This window comes from Triturus cristatus, chromosome 2_1 (genome assembly GCF_964204655.1).
Source record: "Triturus cristatus chromosome 2_1, aTriCri1.1, whole genome shotgun sequence".
In the NCBI taxonomy this organism is placed as follows: Eukaryota; Metazoa; Chordata; class Amphibia; order Caudata; family Salamandridae; genus Triturus; species Triturus cristatus.
This window is the reverse complement of record NC_140581.1, coordinates 1,072,633,762-1,072,653,660: the sequence shown is the minus strand read 5'-3', so window position 1 is coordinate 1,072,653,660 and position 19,899 is coordinate 1,072,633,762. Positions and strand designations below refer to the sequence as shown.

Here is a 19,899-nt window from a genome sequence, read left to right as displayed (position 1 = left end):
GTCTGTCTCTGAGAGCCTGAATATGTCGTAAAGATTTTGATTTCGGATTGCCCTTTGTGCTTTTCAGCTTTGCATTTATGCTGAATGTCGACATCTTAAGCGTTTTCCTTTCTACATTTACCTTCATTTACAGGTGATGCAGGCTCAGTGTATTAAAACAGAGACTGAGTTTTATCGCCGCAGTCGGAGTGAGATTGTGGATGGAGTGGGGCATACCATGGGAGCGCTTTATTGGCAGCTTAATGATATCTGGCAGGCACCATCCTGGTCCTCAATAGGTAAGTTGCAAGAGCATTCTTCTGTATTCGTAGGTAAGGCCTTATCCAAGACCTTTAGATTTTATTAAAATTATATGTATAACATAATTACTTATAGGGCTTTCAGCAAGCCCTGTTCATCCACTTGTCGTTTATTTAAAAATTCACAATTTTCTTCCCCCACTAGAACATACAGAATGAGGAAGAGGGTCCGCCCCTTTCAGCCTTTGGCTAACTTTACTGTGAGTGACCCTTTCTCTAGGAACCTATTCACACACAAAGTAGGTTCCTCTAGTGCCAGGGTCCACTATGGCAGAGTGTAGTTTTGGAGACCAGAAAATATTTTTGCTGCTAGCTAAAGATTTTTTTGTAACTTGATGAAGGCCTTGCAGCTTCCCCAACAATAAAGTGTTGCAAAAACCACCACAAAACAAGCATTGACAAAACCTAAACACTGGCTGCCAATATCGGACTTATTGGTTTTGCCATGACTTGTTTCTTGTGCTTTGAACTCTCTAACTAGAGGTGTTCACATTGTATATTACCAATGTGCAGATGGTTTTCAGGACTTTCAAGGATACACTATCCTACAAAGGATTTTATCAAAACAGGAAAGAGGGCTTGAAGAGTCATCAATGATACTTTAAAAAAATGTATGCACTTCTTCTATAGCTGCTGCATCTGTTATAAAGAGTAGCCAGTACAACAAGCATTGGCAAAGTCAATAGGTCTCACCTTTGGGACCTATAGGCTTTACCAATGCTTTTAGCAATGCTGTACAGCATGGGAAACATTTGGAACACCGCGGTCTTAACCACACGTGTTCCGACTACGCAAGCTCAACCACGCTTGCCTTAACGACACATATGCCTTAACCAAGCATATGCTGGCTAAGGCAGTGCGTGGTCTATCTGCTGGCTGCTGTTGCTGTCGTGAAGGTGGAAGCAGGAAGACGCAAGTAAGAGACGCAGTGAGGTTAGTGGGGCTGGGGGATAGTTTTCAGGGTTGGGAGACTAGGGGGGTTTGGGTAGTTTCAACGACAGCATCGGGTTGGGTCAGGGTAGTGTATGTAAAGGGGCAAAGTTTTAGGCCTTAGGGCAGGTGGGGAATGTGTAGTCGGGGTAGTTTTTAGACCTGGGGGGTCAGGGTTGGTCTCAGGGCAGTGGGTGGAAATGGGTAGTGGGGGTAGTTTTTAGGGCTGGGTGGAGTAGGTTTCAGGGCAGTGGAAGGGGTTGAAGTCGTTTTAGGGACAGCTTCGGGGTCCGATAGTGTATGTAAAGGGGCAAGGTTTTAAGCCTTAGGGGAAGGGGAATTGGTATTCGGAGTAGTTTTTATGCGTGGGGGGTCGAGATGGGTGTCAGGGCAGTAGAAGGCGTTGGTGTAGTTTAAGGGACAGCACAAGGAGTGGGGTGGGTCGGGGTAGTGTAAGTAAAGGAGCAGGGTTTTAGGCTTTAGGGCAGGGGGATGGGAAAAGGGTAGACAGTGTAGTTTTAGGGACAGCGCTGGGGTGGGGGGGTCAGGGTAGTGTTTGTAAAGGGGCAGGGTTTAGGGCTAGTGGGAGCATGGTGGTGGTCGGTGGGGGGGAGGGCGGGTTCTGTGTATAGGCTATCTTAGCCACACATACCCCTTTACCATTCATGCCTATACAACGAAAGTGCGTGGTAAAGGCATGCATGGTAAAGGAATGCATGGTTAAGATGCATTCGTGGGTTGGGCTGTGTGGTAAAGGCATGCATGGTTTAACCATGCATGCCTCCATCATACAACCGTAAAGCATCCCCAAACCTATGATGTGACCAGCTGTATCATTTTGTAAGTGCACTTGCCTACAAAACGATGCGGGTGCTTTTTTTTCATTTTATTTACGATGTGCGATGGATCAGTATATAAGAACACATTAGTGCAAAGTGTTTTCTGTATTTTATTTCTAAGTTGGTGAGGAAAAGCAACATGAAGGGTGTGGGTGGGGGAAGCAACATGGACAGCATGGGGCGTAAGCAACACAGAGAGCGTAGAGTGTAAGCAACACGGTAGGGCCGGTGGGGGGGGAGCCTCAAAGAAGCCAAGGAAGAACAACGTGGACCTGGGAGTAAGAAGCCCACAGGCAAGAAAAACAGTGTAAGGGAGAGAAGAAACAGACAATATGACTGCAACATGTAGGGGCCGGGAGAGAAACACCGGGTCTGAGATAGTAACACAGCACGGTGGAGGAGGAAAGAGAAGTATATGAGGGAGACCACTGGAAAACACATGCACTCTCATGGAGTGTTTCACCAACAAGCAAACAAGCATTAACTAAGCCAATAGGTTGCACCTTTGGGACCTTTTGGCTTTGCCAATGGTTTTTAGCAATGCTGTACAGCAGAGGTCTCCAAGGTCGGTCCTTGTGGCTGTATCCATTCCAGATTTTTAAGATAACTACTTTTATCTAAATGGGTTATGCTAAAACTTTGCCGTGGATCCGGCCCTCCAGGACTGACTTTGGAGAACTCTGTTGTACAGCATCCCAATGCTGTGCGGCATGGCTAAGTGTGAACAAAAAAAATACACTGTTACGGGGCCATAGTGGCAGCATCATTTTGTAAGCGCACACCACACATGCGTGAACATACAAAATTACATGGGCACTTTTTTCTTGTTATTTACAGAACTGTGTTGGATCGGTAAATTAAAAAATATAGCATGAAAGTTGAAGTGGGAGGCAACAGGAAGGGTGTGCGTGGGGAAGCAATTCAGAGGACTTGGGTGCTGGAAGCAACACCGAGGGTGGGGGGAAAAGTACACAAGAGACAGAGCATCGTGGAGCGCAGGGTGAAGGGAAGCACATGGCTGGGAGAGACGAACATGGAGCTGGGAGGGAGAAGCACATGATTGTGAAAGCAAAACGGGGGAAATCACAAGGGCAAGTACAATACCGAGGAGGGCCTGTGAGAAGCACATGGGCATGGGCAGGAGAGAGAAACAGAGCGTGTTGGAGGGGGAGGAGAATTATAGAAGGGAGACACCTGGAAAACACATGCAATCTCATGGAATACTTAACCAAACAGGAAAAAGTAGTGCGCAAAAAAGTAAGCAGAGGGAGGACATAAGTAATGAGGCCATGTTCCAGGGGAGGACAACCTCAAGAAAGGGAGGGAAAGTCCACACAAGTTAACCACTTAAAGGCAACTACATAAGACTGACAATAAAGCCAACCAATGGTAAGCAATAGGTGGGCTCTAAACTCACTGTAAGCTGACAATGGTCTTTTTGCAAACAGACAGCTTGCGCTGTCTGGTAGGCGAGACCTACAAATGGTACCTATAAAATTGTGTGACAGAAAGATTTGACTCGCTCTTTTGACATGTGTCCCAATAGAGGATTCAGCATTTTTTCCTAATTTTGTATATTGTAATGTATAACGAGAACATTTGCATTTCATACATAATTTATTAAAGGATGCCTTTTTAACATTTTGAATTCTGTTTCCATTTTTTTATCGAAAATAAGATTTTTGTTTTGTGGCATAGTCAAAGACATTTATTAGTGCTGCTCCTTGCGTAAATACCTGTTGGCATGCTGAAAATGAAAATTTAGGTGTAAGTGAAGATTTTCGTATAGGGTTTTTTACCCAACAAAATTGGCAAATACTCTGTTGCATTTCTTAACCCCTTTAGTGCAAATGTCAGCCATTGGGCAACACTGGGGAGGCATACAAAGGCTCCTCTGATGCAAAGCAAAAAGGGGATTACTTTATTACATTTTAAACTCTGACTGCTCGGGAGTCTTTTTTTTTTTCCCCTTTAGTGTAAGGATGGTCATCACACAGGGTGTGCTGAAGTCATTACACTAAAGTAAAAGTAAACCGAGCTGAAGGCCTCGTTTTGCTTTCACTGCATTAGTGCTCGGGGACATATCTCATCCCTCACACCCTGGGCACTGATTGGGGTGGGGGGATAATCTCTGCCCAGTGAATACCTGCTTCAGAATAGCCATAGGAGAGCGATTCCCAAGCTGAAATCCACCCACCAGACACCAGGAATTTTGGTGAGTGGCCCCTTAAGCAAGGGCTTGTGCTCCCCTCCATCCCCATACCAGATCAGTCTTTATGCCCCCCGAGGGGTGGATGGGTGTAATCTCCCCTGATCTTCCCCCGCGGGGGTGGGGGGCAGATAGATCACTAGACACCAGGGTCTAGTTTTAAAAAAAATATAGGGGTATGGGCTGCCCACTATGGGCATGGCCATGCCCACCCCCCCAAAAAACCTGTGGTGATAGTCTTTTTGCTACCCGGAGGGCAGATGGGGGTGATTACCCCCAATCTGCCCCCCAAGGGGCAGAAAGCCCACTAGACTTTCTTTTAATTCAAAAGTTAAGGACTGGGCTGGACAATTATGTTACTGAGTCTATTGGTTGGCTGTTGAGTTCTGAGCTCTTGCCCCTTACACTTCCTCCCTGAGAAGTCTTTGAGAGTTCACCCTTGCTACCCTGAGAGAAAAGTGCAGAAAGAGTGTACTTGACCCAGATTGCAAAGTTACAGAAAGATGAACCCCAAGACACCAGTGTCAAACCACCATAGTTAGTGCCCAAAGTCCATGTCTGCCCTGTGCCCCCCTCTTCTAACCCCACTCTCTTTCCCTTCCCTGAACCAGCCTAACAGTAAGATAAAGAACTAGAGATAGGGACAAGGACATGTATAGTGAGAAAAAGGTGGTAGATAGATGTGAGGAAATAAGAGAAGTATAGCAGTATGCAAGATAGACATAGACTTGTGAGGTGGAGCGGCGCAAGATATCGAAAGACAAGCCAAGTAAAGAGAGTGGTGAGGCTGGTGGAAAGGGATGATGGGTATAAAGAGAGAAGAGGCAGTGGTGTAAAGGGGAGGAGATAAAGCAGACAGGTGAGACAGAAAGGTGGGGTTGATGTATTGGTGAAGAGAGTGGCTGAGCTACTGGCAGAATGGTGAGGTAGATAGGCAAGTAGAGACAGAGGTGAGGAAAGTTAGTTGGAGAGGTGAGGTAGTGGGAACTCATGTAGAAAAAAAGAGGGGGCGAGAGGTGAGTTAGCAAGTGAATTGTGAGTTCAATTACAAGGGTAGCTAGTGAGAAAGAAAGGTAGGCCAGCAAGAGATACAGTTATGAGGCAGATGTGAAGTAAAGAGAGAAATGAGGTAGAAAGGTAAAGTAGAAAGATAAGTGAAAGGTAGAAAAAGGTGAGGTATAGAAAGATGGAGAGAGCAATAGAGGAATGTGGTGACGAGAGATGTGGTTACGATAGGCGTGAAGTAGATGGAGGAAGATATATAGAGGACGGGGAGATGGAAGCAGTAGTGAGATGCAGAGAGAAGGGTCATGTAGAGACAGGTGAGGTACAGGTAAAGGGTAGAGATCTAGAAGTAAGCACAAAGAGTGGCTGAGGTTGTGAAAGATGGCCTGGAGAGGTGTATATAAAAAGAGGTGAGGTAGCCAGGTGAGGAAGGGAGCTGAGAAAGAGATAGAGGAGTAACATGAAGATGTAGATATAGGTACAGACCGATTAAAGAGATGGAGTGAGCTAAAAGAGGGGAGGTTATGTAAAGAGGCAGAAAGATATGTGAGGCAGTGAAAATAGCAAGAGATTTCTTAAGAGAGGTGGCAGGTAGTCAGAGAGAGGGGTTGGTATAGAAGTGAGATAGAGAGAGAGCATGAGATAACTTTCTGTAATTGGGTTTGCTAAGAGGTCCTAACAACAATGAGATTATTTTATAAAAGTCAAGCACCAAGAAGGAAGCGTAAAGGGAAATCTTCACACTAGGTGACACTGAGACAGTCCATACAGAACTATGGGGTAGATTTTTAAGCATTTTGCGCTGGGTTAGCGCCACAAAAGTAATGCTAACCAGCACATAATGATTTTTTACCAATTTACTTTCCAGCGCAAAACTTGTTTTGCGTTGTAAATTACCCTACAAGTAATGCAAAACGGCGCAGATCATTGCTTTGTGTTACTTAGCGTCACTGGGGCATTACATGGGTGGTACCTGGGCGTTCCCATGTAACCAGCCATGCCTTTTGACCCAAAACCTCTCTCCAAACAATTTTAGGCAGGGTTTAGCAACACAATTTAATGCCATTGAAAGGAGGTGTTAAGTGGAGAAAGGTTTTCATTTCTACTTTCTTTTCCAACTTTGCATGCGTGTTGCACTGTGCAGCACACAAAGTGGAAAAAGTGTTCAAAAGTGTCTAGGCATAGTAGATTGTACAGGAAGGGTACCCTTCCTATGCAAAACCAAGCACAGACTCAAGCATGCACCTTAGCGCCATGACACTAAAGTGTGTACCTGGTGCATAGCACCTGAAATCAGCGCAGGCGCAATGGAGTGAGCCATATCTCTGTAGATATGGTGCTCTCTTGCTCCCTCCCTGTCGCACAACGTAGTGTAGTATTTCTGGCTGCTTTGCTGCGTTGCGTGACTTCTTTGAAAATATGCCCCTTGATCTCAAATCCCAATTGAAGGCTACAGAGGCAGGAGGCAGTTAGCCATCGCAAGTTGACTTATCGGTGCAGCTGGCCACATGCAGAGCTTGCTATTTGATTGAACATAGAGCTCAATTGTTCGAACAGATATGCAGGTGTGTACCATCTTTGGAACTCAAAATAGGTTTTATTTTCTGCTGTGCTAGAATTAGATTCGCATTTAGAAGTAGCAGGATGAGGGTAGCGTCGCTATAGACTTATAGCACAATCATGTCGTACTGGTTTCACTTATTTATGCTTTTGGTAAACGTTGCTGCTGCCATTTTATTTGTCACCACTTCTGGTTAATATTTTTATCGTGTGCACTAGACTAGGATTTCGATTTAAAATACTACTTTAAAATGTATCCTTCGTGTTATTCCTTAATGAAATAGGGTTTGAGGGCTCCACTAATTATCACTGGGACATCTCACAAGATTGGTCGTTATCGAAGCCTTGTAGTACTATAGTTGCCATGCTGAGGAGGTGCTGAGCCCAATAGACAAAGAACCTGGGAAATATATTGCTGGGACCTTTACGAAAAATCATGGGCAGAAAGCCCAAGCACAACATCCACAGTCTCATAATCCCTCGAGTGGATTTTTCGAGGCCTGACTGGGCCACTTATTTGTGGTCTTTGCAGATTTAATATCAGCCTTTGACTGTATCCCTAGAGGCAAGTTGTGAGAAGTTCTGGATCAGATGGGTGCCCCTGCCAATCTCTTGTCTGTCTTAATTAGACTGCATGCTTGAAACACTGCCCACGTTAGATATGTGAGCAAAGGCGAGCTCGCAGTCCCTTTAAGATCGAGACCGGTGTCCACCAGTGGTGTGTACTGACACCGACACTGTTCACACTCTACACTAACGATCTGGTAGAGGCCCTTGACTTCCCCTGTAATGGTTCAACTAAGGGGCATATTTACAAGGGCTTTATCTCCGCTTTTTTGGCTTACAAAGCCAAAAAAGCGGAGATAAAAACAGCGCCCTATTTACAAGAGGGTGCTAACAAGAATAATCACATGTTAGCACCCTTTTTCCCAACGCCTCACTTTGCATCCTCAACGAGATGCAAAGTGGGCGTAATGGGCGTACCCAAGATGGACTACCTTGCAAATATCGCTGATGTTTACATCGCGATATTTACAAGGCAGCCCACATGATTTTAGCACACATTAGGTTTTGGTGAAAACGGCTGTTTTCACCAAAACCGAACGTCTGCTAAAACCCTGACTTAGCCATCCCTAACATAGGGGGTGGATTATGCTGATACGACCCTGTGGGTCGTATCAGCAAGTTTATCGCCCTTTTGCAGGGAACATCGCTGGAAAACCAGCGATGTTCCCTGCAAAAGGGCGATAACCTCGCTATCTCTGGAATTTTTATCGCCCTGGAGTAACGCGTTGTTAATAACGCGCTACCAGGGCGATAAATACCAGAGATAGCATGCGATAATATAATTATTACTAAGCACGGCCAGCAATAATTATCGCTGGCCGTTGTTAATATGCTACCAATGTGGATGGTATCAGTTCCTTAAAGGGAGGGAGAGATTCTACAGCAACCAGATACTTTGTAGACGGATAGGGGTGTCTCCGAAGGATATGTGAGTGTGCAAAGAGGAGAGAGAGTGTACTCCTATGTGTCAATCGTGGTGCCCTCACACACCCTTGCGAGTGTATAGCATCATCATCGGGCGAAAGCTCCTCGTGGGGGTGGCGCTGCAGTCCCTCACGGGCCCTATTCAAGGGCTCTCTGGCGGAGATCTTTTTAGGAGTTCCCGCATTTGTGTATGAGGGTGTGTGGGATGGTAGGTGATAGTGAGTGCAAGATAAAATAACCCAGGGGGGCCTAGACAATTTATTAGGAGGTCCCCTAGATTTGAATAAAAAGATCACGGGGATGGAGACGCACAATAGTGCCACATTGAGAGGGGAAACCAAACAAATAAGATCCCACTGCTCTCAACCCGTGTAGTGAGTATCTAAAGTGTGAGGTGTTAGAAAGGGGTCGACATGTTTCGCGCTGTGGGTGGGTCCCTAATGGATCCTAGAGCGCTTCATCAGGACCTAGGAGAAATAATGGCAATCAGGGAAAAGACACCCTATATTACCATGAATAACCTTCTTATAGGCTCTGCTTGATACGTTCTGTCTACGGGACACGCTCTTATACGTGACTCCTGTTCATAGCCTGAGGAGACACAAGGAGGGAGGGAGAGGAAAGGAGAGAATAACAAGTAATCACATAGCTGAAAAACGCTTATGTATGTTACGATGCACAGGAAAATGTGCCCCAGTGCAAAGTGCAAGTGATATCTCTGCAAAAGAGCATGCTCATGCATCATTCGACATGCGTCACAGTCCGCATGTTTCAAAGGGGAAGTAGGAGTGCTTGAAGAAGCACGGATATATAGTACTATTCATGCGTAACAGTTCGCATGATTGGCATAATAGATATAAAAACTAGTGGAAGGCTGTGCCGGAGCACTGCGTGGCCTGGGTGCCGTCCTGGGGGTGACTCACAGTGCGCACGGGTCGCTAAGGGTGTAATCTATGATGGAGTGAAGTCAATAACTATTCTTAAAAGCGGAGCCTGCATGGGCTCAGGCGCAGACTCGGAAAACTTAGGAAGTACTGCCAATCGTGACCCCGTGCAGCGCATCGCCAAGGGTGTGATCTATGGTGGAGTAGAGACGATAAATACTCTTAAATGCGGAGCCTGCATAGGTGTGGGGGTTCTGATCAAACGTCAGTAAATACTAACGTGCGAAGGTGGGACTCCCAACGGCAGGTACCGAGAACTAAGGCAAGGTAGCGGACGGGGAGCCCGTGCTACGAGAGGCTGGGGGTGTGATCTATGGAGGAATGAAGTATGGTGGTAAACGTGCAGCACACCCTGCACATAGAACAAACAGTATCGAGAGTAACACTTATTTGCCTACCCTCCTCAAGGTCAAAGATGGGCTCCTTCGGCGATACCGCAGGAGAAAGGAAACTGTACAAAAAAGGGGGTGGAGATTAATGGTCCCGTATGACAATGGATGATACCTTAAGGGTCTCGTAAGTGGTCAGCCCGGTCTACTTACTAAGTCTCCTTCCTCAGAAAACGGGAAACCTACCCGACCACTAGTTTTTACATCACGTGCATCTTTCTATTATGCCAACCATGCGAACTGTTATGCATGAATAGTACTATATATCCGTGCTTCTTCAAGCACTCCTACTTCCCCTTTGAAACATGCGGACTGTGACGCATGTCGAATGATGCATGAGCATGCTCTTTTGCAGAGATATCACTTGCACTTTGCACTGGGGCACATTTTCCTGTGCATCCTAACATACATAAGCGTTTTTCAGCTATGTGATTACTTGTTATTCTCTCCTTTCCTCTCCTTCCCTTCTTGTGTCTCCTCAGGCTATGAACAGGAGTCACGTATAAGAACGTGTCCCGTAGACAGAACGTGTCAAGCAGAACCTATAAGAAGGTTACTCATGGTAATATAGGGTGTCTTTTCCCTGATTGCCATTATTTCTCCTAGGTCCTGATGAAGCGCTCTAGGATCCATTGGGGACCCACCCACAGCGCGAAACATGTCGACCCCTTTCTAACACCTCACACTTTAGATACTCACTACACTGGTTGAGAGCAGTGGGATCTTATTTGTTTGGTTTCCCCTCTCAATGTGGCACTATTGTGCGTCTCCATCCCCGTGATCTTTTTATTCAAATCTAGGGGACCTCCTAATAAATTGTCTAGGCCCCCCTGGGTTATTCTATCTTGCACTCACTATCACCTCCCATCCCACACACCCTCATACACAAATGCGGCAACTCCTAAAAAGATCTCCGCCAGAGAGCCCTTGAAAAGGGCCTGTGAGAGACTGCAGCGCCACCCCCACGAGGAGCTTTCGCCCGATGATGATGCTATACACTCGCAAGGGTGTGTGAGGGCACCACGATTGACACATAGGAGTACACTCTCTCTCCTCTTTGCACACTCACATATCCTTCGGAGACACCCCTATCCGTCTACAACGTATATGGTTGTTGTAGAATCTCTCCCTCCCTTTAAGGAACTGATACCATCCACATTGGTAATGTACTAACTTTAGGAGCATTGGTTCAGGACCTATTTCAAACTAGCTCCTTGTACCCCCCTCTCATACTTGAATGAACGTTGTTAATATGCCCCTAAATTAGGCCCTCAAAAATGTCGATGCTGCTTTTAATTTCCAAAACGCTGCGTAAACTGCAGGAGATAATAGTTGATCGCTTTCTAACTTCTGCAGCACTCGTGGCCTTGAATTAAATATCAACAAAAACAACTGTATGATATTCAATCCCTATAAATTAGGAAGGGCAATATTTTGGTGAAGGGTGTGCCCTTGGGGCAAGTTCAAGAGTTTGTGTATCTGGTGGGGTCTATTTAACACATAAGATGAGTTGGTCTACACACATTGGGAAGCGCTCTCTGAAACTCCAGCAAGGATCGGGTGCCAAGGTCAAAATGTGCACAAAAGCTTACCCCCTTGCCACAGGAGTGGAGATCTATAACTTAAAAGTAAAAAGCTCTGTCATGTATGGCGCAATTGCCACTGGACAATAACGGAATTGTTTAAAAACGGCAAAGAAAAGTGGTATCCAAGAGAAGATTATGACAAGCTGTTTTATAAAGGATAGTTGATATTGCCTGTCCGTTGTGCTTGAACTACAAGACCTTGCGGCAACCATCTTGGAGTAACCATCTTGGGATCAGGCTGTCCCAATCTGTAAAAGGACAGGCTAATAGGACGGCTATTTTAAAGTCAGGCTTGCACCCCTATCGCAAAAAAAGCATTTCACCTATGCCTGAAACAGTGAAAAATATTACAGAAAAGGATTGCTTTCGTTCTTCATTGCATATGTGGAATACATTGTTGAATGTGACAAAAAGCGTGATGACTGTACTTTTAAAACGGAAACTAGTCCCTTGTGCAGTTGACACACCCTGTATGAGATGTAACGAGGCACCAAACAGCCAATTTCGTGCGGTGAGAGAGTAATATTCCAGTGAAGCCCACTATATGTCAAGCCAGATTTAAGCATTGAACCTTGCTATTCCCAGTCAGAGGGTCAGTGCTGCTGGAAGATACAAGCTGACTGAGAGTCTGTCACTTCCTATACACACAGAAACAATCCAGAAAGCACTGTAGAGATATTTAAGCAGTGAAGAGCCCTAGAAATTCTGACCTGAGTCTGACCCTTCACTTTCTGCACTTCCTATCAGTTACAACAAAATCAAAATATAACTAGCCTGCTGGGCTACCTAAAGATGCACGCCAGGAAGCGCAGCATGTGACTTAAAGGCTGCTCCTACAGTTAAATCCTGCTGTGTTGTGACCAATGAATACTGTGGGCTTTGGACGCTAGAATGAATGAATTAGGGAAAATAATACCGAATCGACATGTTTTTAGGGAAGAGGATGTGGCCTTACGGTTGGAGCGGTCAACCTCGAAGCTGGGGCACAAGGTTCGAGTCTCGGCAGGGACGCTCAACATCCTGTGATTCTGGGCAAATCACTTAATCCCCCCGTGCCTAACAAAAATGAATGTGTCCTTGTGTAACGCAACTGGTGCTCATGTAAAGCGCTCTGAGACCTTCGGGTAAAGTTTGCGCTATATAAAACTCGCAAAGAAAAGTACAGTCAGTGTTGTTCTGCAGTAACAGTGTGCATGTTAACTTAATGAAACATTTGTATAATCGGGTTTTCTATGCTTGTAAAAACAATGGCCTACTCGTTCCTGAACAAGTCAGTGGGTGATTTGTGTCAGTGTGTGTTTAGAGTTTGCATTCTTGTGTGTGTTTTATGATAAGTCACTATTCATTATGTCTGGTAAATCTTAGCATCTACTTTGGGTGAGATTGTTCACGTTGCCTTTTTTTTTTTTATCTCCCCAGAGTATGGTGGCAAATGGAAGATGCTTCATTATATGGCGCAGCACTTCTTTGCACTTGTTTTGCCAATAGGATTTGAAGACAACGGGACACTGTACATATATGGTGTTTCAGATCTTCTCATGGACTACACATGTATTCTTGTTGTAAGTATGTAGGTTGTGTATGAGGTAAAGGAACAATGTGGTAGGTAGTATTTGCAGTGTTAGTATGTTTGTCTGCAGCAGACCTTTATCAAACACTATTGTTCATATTTTAAATCTAGAATAAACTTACAAGTGGGCCAGGCCTGCTTGGAAAAACACGTTTTAATTGGTATATCCCTTATCCTTTTCACTTTATTAGCCTTTCAGGGTCTTTTGACTTTCCCATCACTTATGGTTGGTGTTGGGTTTGCTAATCTATTCAAGTGTTGATGAATAATAACTAAGACCTTCTTATAGAAAGGTTAATGTTCCTTGTAAACCACTATTGTGTTGGCACAGAAGGAGAGAGACACAACACATAGAATGTAATATGTAGATTTAATGGGGCAGAGCACAACCCTTGACAGCACTACTCAGAAGCCAACTGACACAATTCTACCACAGCCCTCTCAGACCCCTGAGAATCATAAGACTCAGTGGGGTTGTATGATGCTTTGACATCACACAACACCCTTCTGACACCACAAACGTCCCCCTTTTTAATACAAATATCCTTACAATAATGCAAAAAAGAAACAAAGGGAACATCGATAAAGCCAAACAACACTCCTTAGAATAAATAGGTTCATATTAGAGGACTCATTCTAAACCCATGGCCAACGTGAGATCCTCATTCCGAAAGATTGGTCAGGATCCGATGTACCCCTGCTCTGCATGGATGCTCACACTTCTCCCTTGGATCCTGAATTCTTGAGCTGTATCGCTTCTTAATGCCAACATCGTAATCTAATGTTGATACCCTGCTCACATGCCACCACTGGCCATTGGCAACAATTACAGCATTTTTACCCACTTCACAAATGTACAGATGATCACTGAGACTTGGAAGGCTCTTCTTTAACAACAAAGGCACCTCGCTCCTAACTCAGTTGCCCACAGGACACACTAACTGGCACATGCATCAACAATGCCATTTGCGATTCCTTAATAGCGAAAAATAAGGATTCGCTAATAAGGAATAGCAAAAGGCTATGCATGTAGAAATCGCTTACAAAATAGCGATTTCTAAACATTCCTTAATTGCTACTCGCAAATTGCGAGTCGCAATTAAGGAATACCTCCCCATTGATTCCTATGGGTCTAGAGGCCCATAGGAATGAATGGGAGGACTTTCTCAATTTGCTAATCTCAATTAGAGAATCACAAATTGCTCATGCTATTTCAAGGGTGCCAGGGCGTCAAAAAGGACACCCTGTTGCACCCCTGAAATCTGCATATGAATACATCTTGCACACACACATGCCCCAAGGGCATGTGTGTGTGTAAAATGGAACTTTGAAAAATGCACTTTAGTGCATTTTTCAAAGTTTTTGCAAATTACCATAAAGTTCAACTTCATGGTAATTTGCTCCCCCTATTAGCGAAATCGCTAATTTTTAAACTTTCATGCATTGCATTTAAGGAATCTCAATTTGGGATTCCTTAAATGCAATCGCAATTTAAGGAATCGCTATTTAGAGATTCCTTAAATAGCGATTTTTGCATTTGGGATGATGCATCCCAAATGCAAAAATACCGGTCGCAAAGGGGCAGATTCTGCTAATCTGCCTGTTTGCGAGCAGTTTTCTTGTTGATGCATGTGGCCCTAAGTGTTTGTTTTCTGTGCACTTGATCTTTTCCCTTTTCTTGTACTTAGGCCTTCATTAAGAGTGGCCTCCTAATTCTGATGGTGCCAGGAGTTACTGCCCCCTTCAAAATTAAAAGTTTTTCACTTGCACCCAGGGATTTTAATTGCTAAAACATCTGCGTGAAAGTCTGGAGTTAGTGATTTTTGCATGCTTTCGAGCCTGCATGAATGCAGGCTCAGAATTAGGGTTCTGTGGTGATGGTGTATGAATCAGGAAATCAGACGAGGTAGTATATTTAGAAGTTTATTCAAAGTAGAAGATGGAAGCTTATGCAGAGACCCCACCAGGATCAGTATGTTACGTGCTCAGTCCAGCTCTCAACTGACTCCTAGAGTCCAGTATCCCAACATTCCAAGACATCACATGAATGATAACATTCCACAGGATAACTAGACTAGCTAAGCAGAAATGCAAGACACTACACATCTTCCCCTTTATAAAGGCATCAAAAATGCAAAGTATAACCATAACAATAGAAACATAGAATGGAAGATGAGGAAGGAACATGAAGAAAAACTACAAAGCAGGAACACCAAGAATAAAATGGGAAGACAACAATAAATACATAGAATAGAATGAAATGAATAGGAAGAGCAATAAACGAGTACAGCAAGAATAAGAAGGGAAGAGAACACTAATTACATGAGGTGAATAATTACAAAATGTGAAAAGGATGTGATGCACAATACGAAAAACATAGCAAAGATAAGAGAAGTAAAACAAGGATGAAGGAAAAAGGACACAACATCTTCCCTTTCAAGGACAAAAGAGAATTAAACAATACGTTCAAAGTTACAGGTTTCCTGATTCATACACCATCACTACAGAACCCTAATTCTGAGCCTGCATTCACGCAGGCTCGGAATCATGCGAAAACCACTAACTCCAGACTTTCACGCAGATGTTTTAGCTTGCTCAGCCCAGCTCTCAACTGACTCCTAGAGTCCAGTATCCCAACATTCCAAGACATCACATGAATGATAACATTCCACAGGATAACTAGACTGGCTAAGCAGAAATGCAAGACACTACAGGTTCTTACTAACTCTTCTTTTCTTAGTGGACCCTCATGCTCCAACTAACAAAAGGCCAAGCTTACCCCACACCCAGAGTTACAGATACCGCCAGTATCGCTAACTCCATGGGTGTTGAAAATTTAGCTAATTTTCTGGGCCTCTCGTAATGAGGGGCTTAATGACTGCTCTTGCTTTGACACCTCTTCTTAACTTATCTACAGGCTTCTTTTCTTTAATGAAAGACGCCATCCAACATGGATACAATGCTTAGCACACCTTCCTACCTGCATCAACTCAAAAGGAGTCAGTCCTCCCATTAGGGACATTGGAAGTTGTCCTGTAGCATCACAATATCCTGCGCACAGCTTCTTCTGCATATTTTCTGCTCTTATGAGCCCTTTGCATATACTTGTCCAACACCTGATTAAATCTCTTGATCATGCTCTGACCATGTGGGCTATACAAAGAAATTCTTAATTATGCAATTCCACATCTGTTCAGAACCTCACCATAACAAAAAAAATGGACTCCATTGTCCATAAGAATCATACTAGGTACCCCTTCTTTCTTAAAAAAAAAAAAAAACACGTAAAAATGTTATCACTCCTCCTGTGGTGAGTTTTCTTACAAACTTGACATCTACACATAAATGGTCTAGTAACACGATCATGTAGCGCACATGTGCCAGCAGATTATGGAAAGGACCTAAGAAATCTGGCCAGTTTTCTGCCAAACTCTTTCAGGGCAATCAATGGGTGTTTTTGGTGGTGGGGACTTAGTAGCCAACTGTTTGTCACTCACAGCACACTGACTACAATCTATATCTTTCTTTTTATTTATTTATTTTATTTAAGGAGTTTTATATAGCGCTAGCCTGACCCGAGGGTATTGGAGCGCTTCACAACAGTTTTTGAGTAAGATCCATACAATAAGCAGTATTCTACATATAAGTTTGGCAGTCCAAGTGTGCTGAGCAGCATTGAGGTAGTACGTGAGTCCTGAGATAACCTCTTCGTGTGCACGTTGTCTTGGGGTTGATACAATAAAGCAGGGTTCAACATAATAGGTTCGGAAATCCAAGTGTGCTGAGCAGCATTGAGGTAGTCCGTGAGTCCTGAGATAACCTCATAGAGTGCATGTTGTCTTGGGGTTAAACCAATTAAGGGGGGGGAGGAGCAGTTGGGGGTCGAACAGCAGGGAGGAGGAAAGTCTTAGAGCTACAATGTCAGGAAGAGACGACAAGCAGGGAATAGCATATTGATGGTGGCTAGCCATTTGGGAGGGAGCGGTTGAGGAAAAGGATTTTTAAGTAGTTTTTTTAATTTTGTGAAGGACGGGATAGCCCTGATATCGGCTGGATTGGCATTCCAGATTTTGGGTGCATTACCTGCGAAGGACCGTGCAGTAGTTTTTTGTTTTTGTGTTTTCATGGGGATGAATAGTAGGGTACTGGAGCTCCTGAGGTTCCTTGTCTGACCAGCCCTCTTGAGTTTTGCAGCCAAATACTCAGGTTTTCCTGTTTGCAGGGCTTTATGTGTGAGGTAGGCAGTTCTGTATCTGGCACGCAGTTCAATGTTGAGCCATTTTAGTTCTCTGAGTGCTGGTGAGATGTGATCGTATTTCCTGATTCCAGTGACCATTCTAGCTGCTGCGTTGAGAGTAGTTTTGAGGGGGCTAGGTGCGATTTTGCTGTACCAGTGAGGGTGGCATTCCCAAAGTCGAGTCTGGATAGTACCAGTGAATGGGTGGCTTGTTTGAGGTCGTTGGTTAGGATGAATGGTTTTATTTTGTTAAGTAACTTCAGGTTGACGAAGGCACTCTTTGCGGAGCTCTTGATGTGTTTGGCCATGTCGAGTTTTGAGTCTAGGGTAATTCCTAATGATTTAATGGAGCAGGTCAGAGTGTGATTGCCGTTAAGAGCATCCAAAGCTTTTAGCCATTCTGAAATATGTGGGTTCTCCTCTTTGTTGGAGATGAGGAGTATTTCGGTTTTGTTTTGGTTGAGTTTTAAGTGGTTACTCGACAGTCAATGTTGGATTTCTTTTAGAGTGGCATTTAGTCTGTGGATGTCCTCGATGGAGGAGGTTTCAAGATAGATTTGGGTGTCATCTGCATAGAGGTGGAAAGGGATGTTAGCCTTTTTGAGTAGGGTAGTGAGGGGTTCCATGTATATGTTGAACAGTTGAGGTGAGAGCACTGAACCTTGGGGGACGCCCCTGTTGACATGGTGTAGGTCGGAGGTAAAGTTTTTTATTTTTATCCTTTGTGAGCGGCTGTGTAAGAACATCACCATTGAAATGAGGCCACTAAAATTTCTCCTCCTTCTTCAGACGTATTTTACTAAAACATCCATTTGACCCTTCTGCGATGCCTCTAATTTTTTTCTCTTATTCCTGTGGGAGGGACTAACTCATCACCAAACAGAAGTAACCCCTTTTCTTTCAGCAGTTAATGAGCAACCGTCCAAAACAGTTAAACTTCATATTTCAACTCCTTTTCCCTGAGCCATCCAAAGATAAAATAATCCAAAACTTCCTGCATTACTTCATCTTTTGCCGTGCCCTCTTTTCACTCATCCTTACTTCTCCACAGTATGGCATTGACTTCTAACTCCTCAGTACTGCACTTCTTGGTGTTGACCACCTGCTCCCAACATTTCTACCACAGGGAAAGTTCTCCATTCTGAAATGAGTTTCGGGAGTTTTGTGACCAACGTAGATAACTGCACAGTGTTTGTATTTATTTTGTTCCCTGACAAAATATTAGTCAGTAGTCGATCATCAAACTTGATTACAAATAGCAGCAATATGTTTTAAACCTCTCTAAAAGGATTGTACAAATGGAGCTTCTGAGATCATTTTTTTTTTACTTTACAAATGGCTTTGCTACACTTAAGATCTTGCATATAAGGGATATTTTTCTTTAAGAGATGTATAAAACCTTTAGCCAAACCTGCGAACACTTAATGAGTTTTGAATATTCACACATGCCCAGAGAGGAAAATAACTAATCTTTATTTCTGGGTGCTGGTACATTCGCAATGCATTATTTCAAGCTTTGTTCTGGTCGAACCCCACATCCGGATAGAATTGAGCCACGTTCTCAATCTCATCAGTTCTAAAAATACACGTGTCCTTTTTCAAATTCACAGCTTGTTCACAGAACACGTCAAGCAGATTCTCCACTGTACTATCATGTTGTTGCAAAGCACTGGTAAAAACCAAGATGTCGTCTTGAAGTGCAACAGTGTTTTTTTTGTGTTTTTTTAATAACTCTTTTTATTGAAAATATAAAGAGACAGCAGCATTGATAAGAGAATAAGAAATACAGTATAAATCAATAATACACATAGCGGAGATCGTCGAGGACAACACACAATATAAACCTCATGCTGGAACTCAAAAGGATAGGTCTTGATCATCAGTAGGTACCAATGGGGCTTCGCAAATATCACCTCTGTATGAGTTCCATGCACCACAAATTGCAGACGGCTTTTTTGGACAACCCCTTGCAACATATACAGTTTTTTCACGAAACATGCACCAGTCCATGTTTTGCTTCCAATGAATCAATGTGGGTGGTGTGTCAGCTCCCCAGTGTTGCGCAATAACCCTTTTTGCAGCCGAGAGACCCAGAGTTACCCAGGTCCTCTCGGAGGTGGTGAGGTCAGTTGGCTCCCAAATGTTAAGGGTACAGCGCTTCGCCTCAGGGTGTATATGTTTGTGTGGGACAGACCTAAAGGTTCGGTGTATCGCTTGCCAAAACCACTGAATACGGTCACAGTCCCAGAGGATGTGCATAAATGTGCCTACCTGTCCACAACCCCTACGGCACTCGCCCTTACCCCCCATCCCATATGCATCAGGTGTGGTCCGGTGACGTAGGTCCTATGGAGGATCTTCAGTTGAACTAGCCGTAGTGAAGCGGATAAACCCACCTTCCAGGGTGACGCCATTGCCTTCCGCCATTCGTCTTTTTTCCATTTCAAGACTGTTTGCCACCCATTTCCCCTTAAGTGTTTTGAGAGGATCAGGGGTATTGTGGAGGAGCTTCTTGTAGGTAAGGGAGACTGCCCTTTCTGGCAAGTAGCCATCCAGGAGTCTATCCTCTAGCGGGGAGGAGTCTGGGAGTGAGGTGCCCTTCGGTATAGCCGAGTATAGGGCGTGACGAATCTGAAGGTAGCGAAAAAACTCAGTGTCCGCCATTTCAAAGCGTTGTAATGTTGAAAACGGCACCACGTCCCCCTTGGACCAGAGATCATCTATTCGCGAGATGCCAATTAGATTCCATCTATCGAACACCTTGGAGGTCCTCAGCTGGCCGAGTTGTGCCGAATCCCACAATGGGGTGGCGAGCGTTCGCCTACAGTTCCAACCCATGC

The 19,899-nt window shown here is 44.2% G+C and overlaps 1 protein-coding gene across 2 annotated transcripts in view; it reads left to right on the top strand.

Moving 5' to 3' along the window:
* Window positions 1-19,899, top strand: part of MANBA (mannosidase beta) — a 243,937-nt gene that overhangs the window by 188,178 nt on the left and 35,860 nt on the right. For both annotated transcript variants that reach the window (XM_085636128.1, XM_085636120.1), the window contains 2 exons: window positions 134-278; window positions 12,672-12,814. In XM_085636128.1, coding sequence (XP_085492254.1) covers window positions 134-278; window positions 12,672-12,814 — 288 coding nt within the window. The remainder of the gene's footprint in view (window positions 1-133; window positions 279-12,671; window positions 12,815-19,899) is intronic.